Source organism: Colletotrichum abscissum (genome assembly GCF_030869225.1).
Source record: "Colletotrichum abscissum strain IMI 504890 chromosome Unknown Scaffold_26.1, whole genome shotgun sequence".
Classification (NCBI taxonomy): Eukaryota; Fungi; Ascomycota; class Sordariomycetes; order Glomerellales; family Glomerellaceae; genus Colletotrichum; species Colletotrichum abscissum.
Genome location: NW_026850165.1, coordinates 408,241 through 426,956, shown reverse-complemented (window position 1 = coordinate 426,956; position 18,716 = coordinate 408,241). Strand labels below are relative to the sequence as shown.

The following is an 18,716-nucleotide window of genomic DNA, read 5'->3' as shown; positions in this document are numbered from 1 at the left end:
ATGGCTGGTGACGATCTGCCATCTGAACATTGGATTGTTTGCCCCGGGAATCTGGTAATTTATGAGGATTTGAGATGAATGACGAATGATATGTCTTGAAATGTGTCCGTTGGCTGTTGGGATGCTGCGATGTCACAGTCTCGTGCCGGTTGAGCCTTGAGGCTGTTCATCTCGCGCGCGCGGATGTTTGCTTGACCGGCCGAATCTTGGACTTCAAGCCCCTTGGCAAACAACCCTCACAACCTTGACTAACCTTGAAAGCCCCAAACCCCCTTGCTCCACAATTGCTCATCATTCTCCAAAGCATCAGCTTACCTTACGGCTTACCGTACATGAAGATGGGTTTCCCAGAAAATTAAGATTTGGTGCTAGACCGCACTTACTCTGTAACCTGAGGGGGAACGATTGGTGATTAGCAGGCCCGGATTCTCCGGTCAAACGGCACTAACGGCAGTCACAGACACTCAAAAGACGCATTGCGCCACGTCGTGAACTGATTCTAGGCTCTTCGGTTTCTCTATCGCGGGGAAGCGACACAGAAACTCTAAAAGCTTTTCGCCGACCTAATACCCTTTTAAGCTTCGATTCATGAGAAAACGGAAGGTGCAACGATCACGCCTTGAAATTATGGATTCGTGGAGTTGAAGACGAAGCGGAATGAGTTATCCCGCCTTCTTGTCTATAGTACCTTGCTTGTTCTACTCCCAGAGTAGCATTTGGCAGAAAGCTTGATTCTCACGAAGTTCAGATCCTGTATGTATTCCGCCCACATCGGATTTACCTAAGTTCTATTGGCCTTATTGGGAGCTGCCTAACGCAACTGTTCTGAATGGGTTCCCCTTGAATGCTCAATTAGAAACCGAGGCGTTTTTGGATGCAACCAAATAATTCGATATGTTGTTAAGTACACGTGGGAAAGGCTATGATCCTGATATTTGGCCGGGCACGTCAAGTCTCCATTGGTTAGATATGTCGAGCTCAACGACACGCCGCCGAGACGGAAATGATTTAGTTAACAACGAGATATTTACAAAAGATCCAAGAACTACATCTCGCATTCTCTCCACAAACTTCGAATGAAACGATGACAAAGATCAAGGTTTCGCATGAGCTCCACATGGTTGTCCATCAGCTGCCTTCACGAACCGCTTACTCTCGATAACGAGCTGAAGGGTACATCGGGACATCCTTGGTAGGTTCACTAGAGCCGAAAAACGTCGTATATCTGGCTTCTAAGGGTTTATCTTCCTAGAGATGGATACATAAGCAGAGAGCCCCCTCGCTCTCTCGAGCAGGGCAGCTTGCAACAGATTCTTTCAGTGAACTCGCCCGTGCCAGCGTTATCCTATCGCCTTACACTCATACCCATTTCAGTCAGGACCCTAGTCAAGTTCTAGTCTTTATTCAAGCTCCCAATGGGTAGTACTCCATATGCCGCAGGCTTTCACTAGATGCTGCAGCAGGCGTGACGGGGATTGTGACTTCATGGTCAATCATCCTGTCCGGATCAGGAGAGGATTTGGTCCTCGCTTTGACCAGCACAGATTGTTCTGCGATTCTTGTTAAGACGAATGCTTTCCTTTGTAGAGTTGTTTTCGGTTGGCTAAACATCCTCGTCGACATGGGGACGAGCGTCAAGGGCCTACCCGAGGATTGAAAGGTGTCACAGTCTGAGAGCGCAACTTTCTCATCTTTCGGCAGACGTGACTCGGATAGACTAGCCATGGCGTCGCTCAAGGATGTCGAGATGGCGGGGAAATATTCTTCGGCAGCAAGGCTTTCGCTAGTTGGGGGTGTTTTCCCGTCTTCAAATCGCCATGCCCATCCTGCACAAGTCCCATTGCGAAGTTGGAATGCAGTCATACCCAAGGTTCGTGCAATAAGGCACTGTTCGCGATCATCCAATTCGTGAATTTCTCTGGCATAAGCCGGAAAGTGACGCCTGTCATAACTATGTGTTGACCGGGAATTTGGGTTTGCTGATATACCCCATTCCACGCGCACGGAAGTGAAGTATCGATGAGCTCGAGTGACCAAGTTTGTGGCTGTCATATTTCGTACAGCTGTGAAAAGTGATGCTCAAAGCTAGACAGCATGGCATCGGAGTGGGTTTGGATAGGGTTCTGGGGATGTGATACTAGAATCTTTTGAGGCAATGCGCCGGATCCTGGAATTCTTCAGAGACAAGCCTTCGCGCTCGCTTTGCAGCGGAACTTTTCCCTCGGAAAGCTTGCTGATAAGAAAACAATCTCCCCAATCAGGGCGACTGACTTCACGTCGCAAATAGACCACGTGCGTGGACCGCCGTTGTCGACATTTAGGAGCGATACTATGGAGACGAGTCTGATTCAAGCTAGAGTTGGTGCGGGTGCCCTCCATAGAGGCTTATCGCGGTGTTCAGCCATTAATGACCAATCGACTCTCTTGTTGGTCATGTCAATGTCGCCGGAGTCGTTCATCGACCCCGATAGAGAACGAAAATCGGCACAGCCACCAAAGTCAGAAGACGAATTCGCACAGATGCCTTCATATCGTTGCTCAGAGACACCACCCAGTTTCTCAGCTTCATTATGCTAAGAAAACTTAGGGAGAAAAGTGCAGTCTTGTAGTATCACTTCGGGAAGACGATTGAATACTGATCTCTATCCACGCATAGACTCCTTTGTGCCACAGACTGTCCAGTACCTATTAAGGAAGACTACCTTATTAGGTGAACAAAGGCTCTTGTAAAGTCCCATCACCGAGTGAACCGGCGGCAATCCTTCACGTCACGCGAGTAGCAGCTGCTGTTGACAATTAATTACCGGCCACTTATGGCATCACAGAATCGGAGAGGTGCGAGTGGCAAAGTTCGACTTCTTAATACTAGCACAACCTGGAAGCGAATCGGTCAGTTCGGCACTGTTACTCTTGTCGGTGCAGCACGTGTCCACCCAGGCCCAATATATGCCAGGTTGCTTCGCAATCTCATACGTCTTGGCGATCGTCGCGACCCCCTTTTTTGTGAAAGCGACGGTGAGGCTTTGCATGCTTTTCTTATGGGACACATAGTCTTCATCTTACACATATGAGACAGAATAGCATTTTTTTTCTCTTCGACTATGCATGGAATTCGAATAGGGCACTTATGAGCCACATACTGATGATTAGGATAGTGGCGATTTGGGTCGGAAGGTGATAAGATTTGAGCTTGTAGTTGGTGAGGAGTAAGATGGAGTTCGAAGCGAACATTTGCCCTGGCTAAGAACCATTGGTCTGTGTGGGGTCATACTGTCAGCCTACAGATAATCGAAGCCATGGGCCAATCGGACTCTAATTGACTATTTTCGACGGATGACATAGCCTCTTGTATTGAAATCATCAGGGAGTATTGAGTTGAATGCGTGCTTGGGATACATCGGGCGTACCATGTAGTCAAAAAGCGTATGCTATCGTGTGATTATCCCTTGAAAGCCTGATCCCGTTAAGTTTGATCTTTTGCGCCTTTAAGGACTGAAAAAACCATCACATAGCCTCTAATTGTTAGAGCCGCGTCACGTTTGTATGGGATAATGATTTGTTCTTTTTGTCACCTATTGCCACCAAATTCAGTCAGACCAGCCTAGTCCAACGTCACATCTCAGAACAGTTAGGCATGATTGCCAGCCATGTGCACCGGAGTCCAACGATAGCAGAATATCGCAACACGATGGTCTATCTTGATTATCCAATTCGTGTTTAAAAGATCTAACACGAGCTCATGGCTGAAGGCAACTCAAGTTTGGTTGTCTTTTTGGTAGTGTTTCAAATAAAAGAGGAATCTAGAACAACACGTGTTGGTAATCATTTCTTCTGTTGGTTCTAAGCGAATCTTGTTCACGATTTGGCTTGAACAAGTAGTCCAGCCTGCCGTAGTTCAGGCTGGAAGTTTGGCTGAACAGTTGTAGTTGATGGATAAAGTCACATGTAAGCAATGATTAGTAACGTATCTTTCAGTTTCACCAATAGTCTTGGGCAGCTTTCCTTAAGCTCTTACTTGTATATACTTGGATCAATAGGACCGACACTAAAGACTTGAATTCATCCAACGAGAAGGTCTTCCCGTAACGTATTCTCTTTTGTTGAAAATAGCACAGCAAGAGGCCCATCCGAAAGAAAGGGCAAAGAAGACTGGTAAGGAGATAACAGCGCCTAGGATGGAGAAGTTCAAGACCCTCTGATTCGCCCATGATAATCTGTAGGGCGAATAATGGCACAATTGATTGGCACGCGCGGACAGCGAGTACAAGTAATTAACACTCTTCACGCTGAGCGAGCACCAGTGCGATATCGTCAGCTCATCTCGTCAGCGCATTCTTATTCCGTAACGTTACATGGACGAGTTGGCCTCAAGATTTGCCGGGACCAAGGCCTTGAAACGCGTTCTTGAACATACTGTGATGGTGGCATCTAAGCCGCCATCCTTCAACTAGGTAAGGTAAGCAACGAGTGTTTCATCCGAAAACATCCTTCTCGCATATCATCCTTCCCTCTTCGTCCATTCGTATCGAACAGGGTCGCTGCCTAGGAGTAGGGAAGGGAGCTACGTCGAGAAGGTCTCGAATCACTTGAACTAAGTTGAGGATCAGCGGGCGACTAGGTAGACAGACGGGCTATGACTCGAACCCCCCACGTAGCTAGTCTCCTCAGACGTCGGAGGCTGAAATCACACCGCGATCACCGTTGGGCGCAAGGATAATGATCCATGAACCCTCTGAAGGATTAACGGAGTTAGTCGAGCTGCATATTCACCGAGACGAATCATGCACTAGGAGCACAATATTGCTCGGCCCGAGACCAGTAAATTAGATGATTGGCTACGAAAGCGTCCGGTCGGGACTAAGAGGTCTCCTGTCATATTTCACATTGTCTGCGCCTCTGTCAAATATGTACTGTTAGCCGTCAAACAACGGTCCAGTCTTACTCCATATCCCAAGGCGGGCAAGTGCTTTGGTTGTCCGTGACGGTCACGGCGTGCGGCTTCAGCCGGCACTCTGGAGTGGACGCAAATCCTTGTCGAGCCATTCATGATAAGGCATGCCGCGTCGGAGCAACGGGACCAAATGATGAGGCACAACGGGATGCAGGGGCCTCAAAGGAGATCTTACTTGGCACTTTTGCCAACGAATAGACGTCGACCTAATCGTAAAACGTGCACAAGCGACCAGGATTATGATCCAAAAAGGTTTCCGTCGCTCAAATTTCGTGAACAGCGGCTCACGACCGAGATCCGCGCTTCCTCAAACTACACCGAGATCCGGTTTGAGCAGTACATGCAAATACTTTGCCATCCGTTCTTGTCTAGTCATCGCCCGGGAGGCGTGCACTGGGCCAACGTCTCGGTTCGCGCCGGGATTAGCGGCAGACTTAGTGTCTTAGGCTAAGCATAACAAGACTCATGGCATGTTGGATTGATCTTTCGTCTATGTTTGCCAAGTCAGGAAGCCCAACATTCAAGCTTACGTATACTTGTAAGCACGACCAGCTTTGGGGTTCTAATCCCACCTCCTACATACCTTCTCTCACACCTAATTAGTCGATTTCCAGGAATACCAGCACCTACAACAATCGGGAGTGACTGTCTTCGTGCTGCTTTCTACACCATCCCTCTCGTCTTTTCCGCACCCGAATCGCCTTTCGCACAACGATGATCTCGAGTGAGCTGGAGAGGCAGGTGCCGCTGCCAAATGAGAAGTCGGTGAGCACGGGACCAGTCTTGGTGCCCGACTCTGCCTCACTTAGTGAAGAGCAGCATGATGGCAATGAGAATCTACCACCTCGAGACAGTGGAAGAGCAGCTTGGACGAGCCTCATTGCTATCTCCGTCATTGCGATGGCAACCTGGGGTGAGTCAACATGAGAGTCGCTCTGTTGCAGTCCATTTTGACAATCATGAATATAGGCTTCGGAGCCACTCAGGGTGTGTTTCGAGAATACTACTTCAAGACTCCTCCTCTACAAGGGAATCAATTAGTCGCTTCTACAGGCCTGTTAGTGGTGGTAAGGACGCTCAAGGTTCATTTATACCACTGACCTAAGTTTTGCCAGGGCCTGTTGCAAACTCTGCCGCCGTTTCTACTCAAGATCATCACAGCCTACCCTCACTATAGACGCTACATGATGTGGAGTGGTATGGTGCTAGTGGTAGCATCTTCAATTGGCGCTGCTTTCTCGACTACTGTAAGCAGTTTTCAAACAGTATTTGTGTTCAATCGAAATGTTGACAGTTTGTCCCAGGCTGTGCAGGTCATCATGACACAAGGGCTCATGTATGGATTCTCGAGCGGCCTTCTCTTCGCACCTTGCTTAAGCTTCGTGGACGAGTGGTTCCTCAAGCGTCGTGGTCTTGCCAACGGCATATTGTATGATGCATAGAACCTTATAGCCAACAGAACGACTAGCTAATTGATGGTGGCAGTTTCGGAGCCCCCAACATCGCGGCCGCCGGTCTTTCTCCAATATTTTCCGTCCTGCTCAAGCGCTTCGGGCCTCGTACAACCCTGATTGGATGGGCCGTGTTTACAGCAGTGATAATATCACTTGGCATTATCTTCGTTCGCCCTCGACGTACAAGTAAATCGGAAATGGAGGCTGCAGCTCGACAATCATCGTCTACTACTAGAGTATTCAGAAAGCCAGTGTTTTGGCTCTTTGTTCTTTCGATGACGCTGCAAAGTCTGGCAAACAATTTACCGGCAAACTACCTGCCCAGTTACGCCACGGACCTGGGTGTCTCACCGGAGAAAGGCGCCTTGTTGGTCACATTCCTGTCGCTGTTTGGGATCATCGGTCAAATCTCGCTGGGAGCCTTGACGTAAGTAAAATGGACCTCAAGTCTACGTATGACTCGTTGCTAATAAATAGATACAACAGAGATGCGATCGGACCTTTGATACCCATGCTGCTGAGCACCCTCGTCAGCAGCTTCGCAGTCTTCGTTGTATGGGGATTGGGTATATACTACTGGAATATGGTGATCACTTCGATCCTATTTGGGGCATTTGCCTTTAGCTTCATGGTTCTGCGAAGCCACATGGCGGCAATTGCGGTTGATGATCCCGAGCGGCCGGCCGAGGAACTCTTCGTTTCCGGCATTCTCCTATTTACCAGAGGTGTCATAGGTGTGGCGTCAGGCTACATAGCTGCGGCTGTTCTTCAAAACAGCGAGAGCATTGGATTACAGCCTGGGTACGGCGCTGGAAAGTGGCGATCATTCATCATTCTTCTGGGGACGACAATGACCGCAGCTACCCTAGGAGCCTTTGGTCTATTAAATAAACGGAAGACAGCTTAGGAACTTGCAATTTCCTCCTCAACGATCAATATATCAAATCGATCCAAGCATCAGTAGATATTCTTGAGAGTGGTTTTTGAAGCCTGCCTTCACAATGGGTGCTCATAGGACACAAATCTCATTCCGGTGATTAAATGGATTTGACAGCATATGGGGCAATCGCTCGTACTTCGCCAGATTGGGGAAATGAAATCGCATATTTTCTTTCTGGCACAACTCTCGAAGGTCCTCCCTATGTGTGTCTTTGAACCAAGACGATCGCATACTTCAGATGTCGGTTGCTCATTCACCAAGGTAGTTGAGAATTCAGGTTTGGTTTTTAGAAGACCTTGCAGCTTGGCAATATTTTGGTGAAAATAACCCGAACATATAGCGTTGAGCGTATACTTCTAGTCTACAATTTCAAAGTAGAGATGGTGCCAGTTTCTTTGTTACACTGGCCAGCGCGTCTGTATCTCGGTGGCCATGAATGGAATAGTACTCGCAGTTTTTCACAAGAGTTCCCTTCCCAGTCTCTGCGTCAAAGACGTAGCAGCCATTCTTGACAATATTGGGCGGCGTGTAGAGATGGAGCGAGACAGCAAAATCATTGCTGTTGTTCCACATCTTGTGCACACCCTGGTCGTCGCTCATGTAGGCCACATGGTTCTCTGTGTAAACTGATTCCAAAGCCACATGCATGCTATCATTGGTATCATTCAAGGCGGCTGAGTCGGTTCCCCGGTTGGAGTCCTGTGGAAAGTCGTAGCGTGTCTCCGTCAGGCTTCCTTTGAGGATCTTCATCAAGCAGTGCGCGTTGCTATGACTGTGGATGGGGCTTCCCTTTCCGGGTGTCCAGACGAGGACTAACTAAATCCACACAAATTAGAAACAGACGAGCATCTTTCATGATCACAGGTCTTACCAAGTTACTCTTGCCGTTACCCTCATCTACGAGGTTTCGGGTATATGCCATGCCAGGATTGGCAAATGCAAAAGCTCCCCATTCTTTTTCATCGCTGGTATAATTCTTCATGAGATCCATCAACAAGTCAAGGTCGATATCATCACAGGTCAGCCCCGAAGAACCGAGAGCGTCTTTAAGAGCTTTCACAAGCTCATCGAACTTGCCAAGATGTTTGAGGCTAGTTGTGTCTTCAGAATGCGGCATTGTAAAAAGCTTGGACAAGTGTTGACGCCAGTCAAGATCAAGAGGGTGCGTGAAACGGACGAGAAGGCAGCAAATATAATCTTCTGTTTTCAACCTCTGCATTTAGTATATAAGCCATGCTCCCAGATATATTTTGATACCTCGAGATCAAAATAGCCCTAAATGTTACGGAAATTCCAATCTCTATTCATTTCTCGAGTCAGCCTAAGGTAGTTGAGCTGCCTGCTACCGGCCTGTTCTCAGTCGGGGGCTGACGTGCATAATGATGGTGGCAATTCTGTGATTATCCCGAGAATAATATGGTAATCAACTCGCTTCGTTTTCATATTTGAGTCGAGCAGGGAAGCGGAAGTAACCAGTGATGTGAAAGTGATTGCGCCGAGAAGTGGCTATGACTCCATTCCGATCCTTCCCCCACATCCTCACCGGGCCATCCTCTCCCTGCAATGCAACGCTTACTTTCCCGTTCCGCCGCGTTTTTGTCTTAGCGGCGAACGCCTCCCAAACTTTGAATTTGCACTTTCCTTTTCCAGTCATAAGTTTGTCGTGATTGTAAGACAGATGAGCATGCGGATATCGGGTACCGATTGCCGACAGCTTTTGAGGGAGTGAAAGCGCTCCCGTGCGACAGCCGCGTGGGTACTGGAGAATACAAGCTCAACGCTCCCACATAAGAGTCTAGCCCGGGTAAGACACCGCCCCTGCCCACCACCTCGCCGAGCGCTCGCAGCCGCCTTGTTCCGACTTTCAGCCTCGGCTGGACCTTGGCGCCTAGTGATACATGTACGATATTCACCAGACGAGAAGTTGAACATCATAGGCTTGAAGATAAGCCCATAGAGCGTAGGGATTCCCCCAAAAGTTCCGTAATTTAGGCAGTCAGCGGACGCAGCCGTGAGGCGCATTTTGCTAGCACTTACGATCTGAGACAAGGAGCCCGAGAAGGCATCGGAATACATCAAGAGTACATTGTGAAAGAAGGGAAGATGTATCTTATAGCTTGAAGGGGAGACAATATACAAATTCGAGATGGTTGTCATGTCATTGAAATGTATCCAGCTGAGGCCGAGCGAACAAGATCATGGCCTGATTTCAGGTAAGACAAAGTAGATTGGAAGATGCATAGGCATAATTGGTCTCTGTGACGGTTATAGGACCAGCAAGGCGTTCAAATGACGCGTAATCCAGTGTAGCTATACGTAATATCGGAGTTGAGCAAAATTGTCGGCCGCGAAGAAAGATGATCCAAGATTGCGACTCATTATCATATACCTAGTTATATGAACTACCTATCCAGCGAGCCCGCCTACCTTGGAACCTACTCCTCTGCACCGTCAACAGTCGTAGTGCGTTTACAACATCGCACCTGATTCCTCTCACCTCTTCAAGATGACCGTGGCTGTTTCAAAAAAGATGGATGGTGCTGCTGCCCCTTATGCACCGATTGCGAACCTAGATACCGTGGTTTTTTCCAAAGTACTAGACCGCGACCCAGCGACCATTGACAAGATTATCTCTGCCTGCGAGAATGTTGGCTTCTTCTACTTGGACATTTCGGACCAGTATTCTGCTACAATGCTAGAGAACCTTGACAGGTTGAACATTGTCATGAAGGACTGGTTCGACCAGCCAACAGCCGCGAAGCGCAAAGAGCTGGCTATCAGCATGGCATCTCATGGGTTTGTCAAAGCCGCCCTTCTAAGCTAAGTGCCCGTTGATTTGCTTGCTGAAGCTAATTAAAATGTTGCCCTTAGATACAAGCCAATCGGTTCACAGGCTGGGACGCACGGAGGTCGAGATGGCTGGGAAGTTCTTAAGGTAAGTATCGGTAGGACATGTGGTCACAGACAACGACGATTCTAACAATTGTACAGACGGGTAGCTTTGAACTGGCCGGTCGATGGGGCTTACCGCCAGTGGTAGAAGACAACCTTCAGATATTCACCTCTTTCCAGAGCCAGTGTCACTACATTACTCGAGTGCTCCTTGACCGTATCTCGAACGCCCTGGGGCTGAAGGGAGCGCAGAGCCTCAACCACTTCCACAGAAGCGACTGCCCCTCCAAGAGTGCCCTTGCATTCCTGCATTATATTCCCATGGATCCAACTGGAGGTTATGCCGGACATAATGTTCACACAGACTATGGCACCTTGACACTTGTCTTTGCGCCCCAGTGGGGTTTGCAAGTCCTTTCAACTCCCGAAATATCCTCACCGTCCTCAGCCTCCTCCTCGGCGTCCCACGATTCAGACGAAAGCCTCGATAGTGGCTACCACAGAGGACATAGTCAGGGCCACGCCAACAATGAGCCCAAGAAAGAAAAGGCGGAAACACCCATGGAGTGGCAGTATGTCGAGCCACGTCCCGGCTGCGCGGTGGTCAATGTGGCTGATGTGCTACGGTTCTTGACGCGCGATAGACTGAAGTCGGCAGTGCATCGGGTCCTTCCGTTGCCCGATGTGGATCGCTATTCTGTCACCTACTTCCTAAGACCTAGTGATGATGTTGAGTTTATCGATGGAGAAGGTCGGCTGACAAATGTCATGGATTGGTACGACCGCAAGAATAACATGTATGAGGCTTCTTATGGGAATCAGGATCGGTCTTTGCTCATTGGCGGGTTGTATAAGGAGGTGTAATGTTTCTTTAGAAGGATTGTTCTCTGTTCGACTTCACAGCTTCCCGAACGGGTATGTACCAAGTACGTACTTGTGTCAAAGTTGTGCTTCTTCTTTGCAATCTTCTGTTCGCTCTCTCCGTAGCCTCAGGTCATCTAACTTGACTGTATGTTCTCATCAATACAGTAATTGATGGTTGTCGTCAAGTAGAAGCTTGCATGCCAAACACCTTGGTACCAATCATCATCTTAATGACATATATACACCTGACATAAGTACCAGAATACTCCATGGTGAAACAAGTAGTCCTATTTGACCTCTTGGAGCCTGACCAGGCGGCATCCATGCTACCCCGAAGGTACGTGTGCATGAAGCTTACGAAGTTCGACAGCTTCCTGGCCCTCGGCTCGATATCGATCATCCGCTTCCGTTCCTGGCTTGAAGATAGGAAGAATCACTGTCTCGCTATCAAGATCGCTGTTGATACTTGTTGCTCGTACATTCGAGAGGTTGGCACTCTGAAAGACTCCGTCGGATTTTACGTAGTGTGCAGCAGAGGGATGGTAGGATGCAAATGATTTTGCAACATCCCGTATCAGTACTCTCAGTACCGGTATGGAGGCTGCAACAATCGTCGCATTGGGTTCTGCGTGAATCCAAATGCTCAAGACGGCAAGCCGGCGAGAAACTGCGAGAGATAGCTTTGTCAATATCCACTTGCGACTCAAGTTAAGACACATAGGAACAAAACTGACACTCAGTTCCGACAACTCTCGTGACTTCAAGAGCTTCCACAGCTTTGAGAACAGCAACGATTCCTGCCCTACCATTGTAATCAGTGACCCTGAAGATAAGGTAGGTGCCCCGAGTAGTTTGGCAGACTTGTTGAGGCAAAGAATGAGTGGTTATCTCACTTACAGCACACCGATACTCATAGCAATCGCGACGCCGGCTTTCTCCCGTTTGACCATTTGTAAGTCCCATACCGAGTAAATTGGAATCAGAGCTAGACCGAAATCTGTCACCGCGGAGACAACTATTCCCAATAAGACGTTAGACCAAGACAAGCCCAGCTTCAGTAGAAGTACTCACTAGACCCGATCATATTCATCCAGATGCCGCTGTTGATTGACCAGCACGAACCAAGTGAGAACGCGCTCTCAGCTCCACAAGTCGGTCTCCAGACCAAAATTGTGTGCACAAGGCACATTATGTCTGTCATGCAAGTGATCAGGATAATCACAGGACGCAACCATCCTGTCGTGAATCTCAGCAGGGTGAGGGCGAATGAGGTCTTGCTGAAAGCTAGGGAAAGCTTCATTGCATTGTCGGATGCCAAGTTTGCGGGGGTAATGATGGGCCCTGACAGAGTGGTAACTAGGTAACCAGATCCGAAAACGACTGTTTGCAGTGAGACCCCAATCATTAGGAACATCCATCCTATAATAAGGAGATAATCGTCCCACCACATTATTTTAGTACGAACTGATCTATAGTAGATTTAGAGCACGAGAAAGATGGTGGACGTTGATGCCATTACCTCTATGTCGTAGAGTCACTATAGGGGTATCGACGTATATAAAGAGAACGGTTATTTATTAAAAATAGGAAATAAGTATAAAGCTCGCTCTAATATAGAGGGTATAAATAAAGTAAGCTTTAGTAATTATATAACTAAGGTTATATAATATATAATAAGGTTATAAATAGTTAAAGTTATTATAATATACCCCCCTAAACGAATATATATTTAAAAAAAAGCGCGCCTAACTACCCGTATTATTATAAAAAGGTTTATTAAAAATAGAAAATTAAATACTAATATATAAAAATCTATTTATAAAAAGAATTATAATATAAATCGGTTTATACGTAAAGTTATAAATAAGGGGTAAATCGGCTATAAATTAACCTCTATATTTATTATTATAAGTAATTTTAAAACTATATTATTAATAAAAAGTACGATTAATAAACGGCCTTTTATTAGCTAAATAATTAATTTATAAGTTAAGGGTAATAAATATATAAATCTCTTATTATTACTTATAGTACCGACTTTTTTTCTCTTTTTAACTTATATTTATATTATTATTATACGTATATATTTTTATTTTTCGTTTCCGTATCTACGTTCTTATATATATATATTATTAAAAAAAAAGATTTTAATTAATAACATTATTTTATTTAAATATTATTAAAATAATTAGTTAAAAACTATACTTATATTATTATAATATAAGAGGTTAAGAAGTATAAATACGAGGCTATAGTTTTAAAAGAGAATAATAGCTCCCCTAGCCCCTCTTACGAGCCTAAGATAAGTAAATAATATTCCTTCGTTTTATATTTTAGTTATAATATAGCCTTATTTATTTAATCTTAATTTAACTACTTTATTTAATAAGTAATAGCCTTATAGCTAAACGAGTTATTTAGGAAAGTAATAAAAATAAAAAGGGTTTATAACTCCCTCTTTTACTCTTTTTTAAAAATTAAAAAAACTTCCTCGTTTTTTAAAAAGATAGTATAAATAAGGAAAATTTATAGCCCCCTCTCTTACTTTTTTTTAAATAAAAAAAAATAACGATTTTCTTTAAGAGGATTAGAAAAATAAAATAAGTTTAGAACCCCCTCCCTTACTTCCCCCTAGAGGGTATAAAAAAGTTAACTATATATATAATACCTTTTTATTTATTATTATTTATAAAACTAATTCTTAATAATAGACTTTTTTAGTACTATCCTTAATATTAAGGTTTAATACGAGCTAGTACTTTTACCCCTATCTAGTCTTAAATACCTTAAGTATATTAAAAATACTTTTAATAACTATTTAAATAGTATATACCTTTTAAATTTATATATTAATAATAAATATTAATATTACTAAATTTATAAAAAGTTAGGTTATACCCCTATTTTTAAAGAGTATATATAGTTTTTTAAATATAAAGTTCTTATATTTTAAATAAGAAGTAATAAAAAAGTTAGTAATAGCCGTAGCTATTAATATAAAACTACTTATATTTTATAAAATATATTTTAAGCCGTCCTCGTTCTATTTATTATTTATAATTTAATATATAATCCCTAATTTATATAATAATAGCGTTATATAAGGCTCTTAAGTATAATAATTTCTTAAATAAGAATAAGGGTAAGGGGGTTTATATAAATAAAGCCCTAATAAAAGAGGTATTTATAAATACTTTTTTTATATTAAAAACGTTATTAAAAAAACTTATTAAGGACGTAATAGTATTAGTTATTTTATTTATAAAAATAGATAATATCCGAATTAGAATTAATATTCTTATTAGTTTATATATCCTTTTGGGTATATAGCCCGTGTTTAAATCCCTTTTAAATAAATATATATTTACTTTTTTAAGTAAATAACCTCTTCTTAAGTAACCTAATAAGGTTACTAAAATAACTTTATACTCCTTAGCTATAAGCTACGTTTTTTAATTAAAAACTAGGCTCCCCCGGGCCGTTTTATTACTTTTTAAACGTCCCCTAGTTTAGTATAATTATTTTTTATATATTTTTTATATTTAAGAGTAATATAAAATACTTAAATTTCGCTCTAAAAAAGTTCTTTATAAAACCGTTAGTTAGTATTTTATTTATTAGTATATAAACTATTTAAAATAAGCCTTTTAAATACTCTTATTATAATTATATATTTTAAATATTAATATAGTATAAGTAAGTTAAAATACGTTCCTTTTTTTTTATTATAAGTTTAATTATTTAATAATTATTATAGTATACTTTTTATATATTACTAAGCTCGAGCAAAATATTTTTAAAAAAGCGTTTAAGAGTAAGTATTCTTTTAGTTATATTCTCTAAGTTTAATAATTCGGCCTCTGTAATTAATATAGTTATTATATTTTAACAAACTACTTTTTACTAAATAAAGCTATTAAAAAGAGAAATTATAAAACTTTATAAAGATTTTTAGGTTTTTTTATTATTTATAAATAAAGCGTTATTTATAATTAGTAATACTTAGTTACTCCCTAAAATCCTAAAATATATTATTAAATATTATATATAAAAAAGGTATTATATAACTTAATTTATAATAAAATAATATTAATAAAACGAGTTTATTAAGAATTAAAAGAGTAGAGCGTATATAAAAGCGACGTTAAGTTAAATTATAATTACTATATATAATATCGATCTAACCTTTTTTGAAAAAAACTTAGTCTTATTTAGGGATATAATCCTTAAGTTCTTTTTAATTAGAACTATTAATAATAGGGTTATAGGGGTAATAAAGTTAGTAAGATCGAACTTCTTAATTATTTTTTTAAAATATTAATTATAAGCTAAATAGATCTTCTTATTTAATTAATTACGAACAACCCTTATCTTAAAATACTACGAAACCAATCCCTAGTTTTTTATTTTATACTTCTTTTTAAATCCTTTAATTACTTAACTAGCTTCGTAAATATAGTTTTTATAATAAAAAACGAGGATATTATTTATATAAAAGAGAACTAGGACCTTTTTAATAAAATTTTAAAATAAGTACGGGTCCTCGTTTATAAATAAGAGACTTAAACTTTTAAAAATTAATACTAGCTCTTTATATTATAATAATAGAGCGTTATAAGTACTATATAGGGCCTACTTAGGTTCTATATATATTCTTAGCTTATAAAAGTTATTTAAAAACTTATAAATAATAAAAAGGTTATTTAGTTTTTTAATTATATTTAAAAAGGCGTTTATAATATTATATTGATAAATTTCTAAATCGAATTAAGTAATAATAGCTATAACTACCTTAAACGTTTTAATAATTAGTATTATTATATAAGTCTTTTTTAAAGAGTATTATTTTTAAAAATCCCCCCTAATATAAATTCTCGCTTTATAGTAATTAAAATAATTATTATTATTAAGTTTATAATTAAATATTTATTTAAAAAGTATCGGTTTAGAAATAACTAACGCCTTACTAACTACTTTTTAAGTATTTATTTTTTTAATTCTTAAATTTCTAACCGTACTATTTTTATAAATTAACTTTTTAAAAATTTTAGTATTTTAAAAATATCCTTTTATTTTTTTAAAAGGGTAATTAATTAATTTATATAAATTCGGTTAAATTAGACCGTAGTTAGTAAAACGTATTTTATTTTACTAATTACGGTATAAATATAATAATATAGTATTTAATACCCCTAAGTTATTTTATTAACCGCTTTTTACTAATTAAGTATATATATATTAAAAAAGGAGTCCTAATCTTTTTTTATTTAAATATAAAAAGAGTATTACTTAAATCGCTCTTATTAACTCGGGTTTTAAATAAATACTTTTAGTAATTAGTTTTTTAATTTCTAGCTTTATTTAATATACTTATCCTCTTTTGAATTATATAAATTAATTATATTAAAGTTATTAACTAGGTCGTTTATTACTCTTATTTCTTAATATAAGTTTATTTATTAAAGGGGTTCGTTAGGGTCTAATTAAATAAAAAGATCTTTTTTATAAGAGCTTTAAGAAGTTTTTATTTCTATTTATATATATATTACGTTTTTAATCTTTTTAATAAGAGGATTAACTTCTCTTATAGCCTCGTTTATTAACTTAGTTAGTTAAGTAAAGTTTATTTTTAACTCTAGATTTTTAAAATTTAAAATTAATTTAGAGATAAGTAATTACTTATTTTATTTATTTAAAAACGAACTAAGCTTATTTATAGTTTTATTTATTTTTTATAAAACGAGTATAAGTAGTAATAACTACTCTTTATTATTAATTAATACGGTCTCTTTTTTATTTATAATTCTAAGTAATTAGAGCTTAAGTTTAATTATTATAAGTAGTTATTAAATCTTATTTATTACGGCCCTTAACTTAAGTAAATAAATTATAATTTTAGTATTATTTTTTAAATAAAAAGCTATTTTATTAAATATTATATTTTAAGTAATAATAATTTCTAAAAACGAGGGGATCTAGATCTTATATAAGTTATAAGTATTCGTTATATAATTTATAAAGTACTTAATATATCCCCTCTATTCTATTTTAAAACGTTTTTTATTAAATTTTTTTTTATAATCCCTCTTAAAAAAATACGCTCTATAACTATATACGTACGTCTACCCTTAATAAAGATATAAATTATAAGCGAGCTTCGGTATATTTATTAATTATTATTATTTAAAATAATAAGTAAACTAAATTTCTTTAGTTTAAACTAATAATAGCTAGTTAGTACGTTACTTAGGATTAATATTATATAAATAAGCTATAATTAATATAGTTTTTACTTAGAATTTATTTAGTAAGCTAATTATTAATATTTTATTAATCGTTTTATTAATAATTTCTTAACTAGCTCGTTCCCCTTTTTTATTTAGTTTTTTTATATATAAAAAAGTAATTTCTAAGTTTATTTTAAACTCTTATACTTATATTTAAAAACGAGTTTTATTATTAATTACGATTATTATACGTTTTACGTTTTATTAAATTTTATAAATAGCTATGCTTTTTTATATATATATTTATTATTTGAAAAGGTATAGGACCCTAAATACTATATTATAAGTCTTCGTAACTCGTAAAAAGATAAAGATCTTATTTAAATATTTATTTTTAATTAGTATTAATTACTTATTTTATTTATAAATTAATAAGTAGTTAAAGAGGTTTTATAAGATTTTATAATAAGGTTAGGTTATTCTTTATTCTAAAGTACGTTATAAAATAACTTATTTTATATAAGTAGTTACATAGTATTAATATTTTAAATAGCTTAGTCTTTTAATCCTTACCCCCTAAGTAACTAGGACGAACTTCTTAAATACTACTAATATAAAATATTTAAATTTAAAATACTAAAACTAAGCTATATTTAATTAGTCGTTCTTCAATTAATATAAAAAACGTAAGTATTATATATTATATATTAAAATTATATTAATAAGTAAAAATTAATTTCTAAGTAGAGAATAGAACGAATAGGGCTTATATTTTAAAAAAATTAGATTAACTTTCTTTTTAAGCTATTTAATAATAATATTTTTAAATTTATTACTAAACTAAAGGGTATAATTAAAACCCGAGTACTAAATACTTATTTTTTAAAAAAGAGCTTTTAATATAACGTTTATATAAAAGTTTTTAATAAAACTAATATTATAAAAAATAAAATATTTTATTTTAAACCCCTTTAGTTTTATAAAAATATTCCATATAATCCTCGTTCCCTTAGTAATAATAAAATAGGATACTATTTTAAAGTTTATATTTTTTAAACTATTACTTTATTAAATAGAATCTAGTTTTAAAAATAATTAGTTATTAATAAAATAAACGGTACCGTAATTATTTATAACCGTATTTTTAAAAAAGAAGTATAGGTTAATAAAGGGGATAAAAAAAAATAATAAGATTATTATTCTTATTACTCTCTATACTTAGCTTAGGGAATAAACTAATATTAATAATTATAATTACGATATTTAAAAAGTAGGTCCCCTTAGAGTTCTTTTTATTACTTAGCTTATTAATTTTAGTTATTTTTTTAAATCGACTTTAGTTATTATTATTCTATTTAAAAGGGGGTTTTATATAAATTTAGCCCTTT

The 18,716-nt window shown here is 38.7% G+C and overlaps 4 protein-coding genes across 4 annotated transcripts; 2 read left to right on the top strand and 2 right to left on the bottom strand.

Annotated features, from left to right (window-relative positions):
* Window positions 1–5,665: 5,665 nt before the first annotated feature.
* CABS01_10327 (Mch2p) lies at window positions 5,666–7,312 on the top strand (the record flags this gene model as incomplete). The annotated part of the gene is made up of 6 exons (XM_060543683.1): window positions 5,666–5,864; window positions 5,921–6,018; window positions 6,067–6,198; window positions 6,256–6,380; window positions 6,437–6,832; window positions 6,892–7,312. The coding sequence occupies 6 exons, from the start codon at window positions 5,666–5,668 to the stop codon at window positions 7,310–7,312; spliced, it is 1,371 nt and encodes a 456-aa protein (XP_060399365.1).
* Window positions 7,313–7,714: 402 nt separating this feature from the next.
* On the bottom strand, window positions 7,715–8,462 carry CABS01_10326 (cysteine dioxygenase; the record flags this gene model as incomplete). Its single annotated transcript, XM_060543682.1, has 2 exons — window positions 7,715–8,161; window positions 8,217–8,462. 2 exons carry the CDS (start codon window positions 8,460–8,462, stop codon window positions 7,715–7,717), a joined length of 693 nt encoding a protein of 230 aa, XP_060399364.1.
* Window positions 8,463–9,851: 1,389 nt separating this feature from the next.
* CABS01_10325 (uncharacterized protein) lies at window positions 9,852–11,101 on the top strand (the record flags this gene model as incomplete). The annotated part of the gene is made up of 3 exons (XM_060543681.1): window positions 9,852–10,141; window positions 10,217–10,280; window positions 10,337–11,101. The coding sequence occupies 3 exons, from the start codon at window positions 9,852–9,854 to the stop codon at window positions 11,099–11,101; spliced, it is 1,119 nt and encodes a 372-aa protein (XP_060399363.1).
* A 326-nt stretch (window positions 11,102–11,427) lies between these two features.
* On the bottom strand, window positions 11,428–12,290 carry CABS01_10324 (uncharacterized protein; the record flags this gene model as incomplete). The annotated part of the gene is made up of 4 exons (XM_060543680.1): window positions 11,428–11,768; window positions 11,836–11,903; window positions 11,999–12,116; window positions 12,173–12,290. The coding sequence occupies 4 exons, from the start codon at window positions 12,288–12,290 to the stop codon at window positions 11,428–11,430; spliced, it is 645 nt and encodes a 214-aa protein (XP_060399362.1).
* Window positions 12,291–18,716: the final 6,426 nt, after the last annotated feature.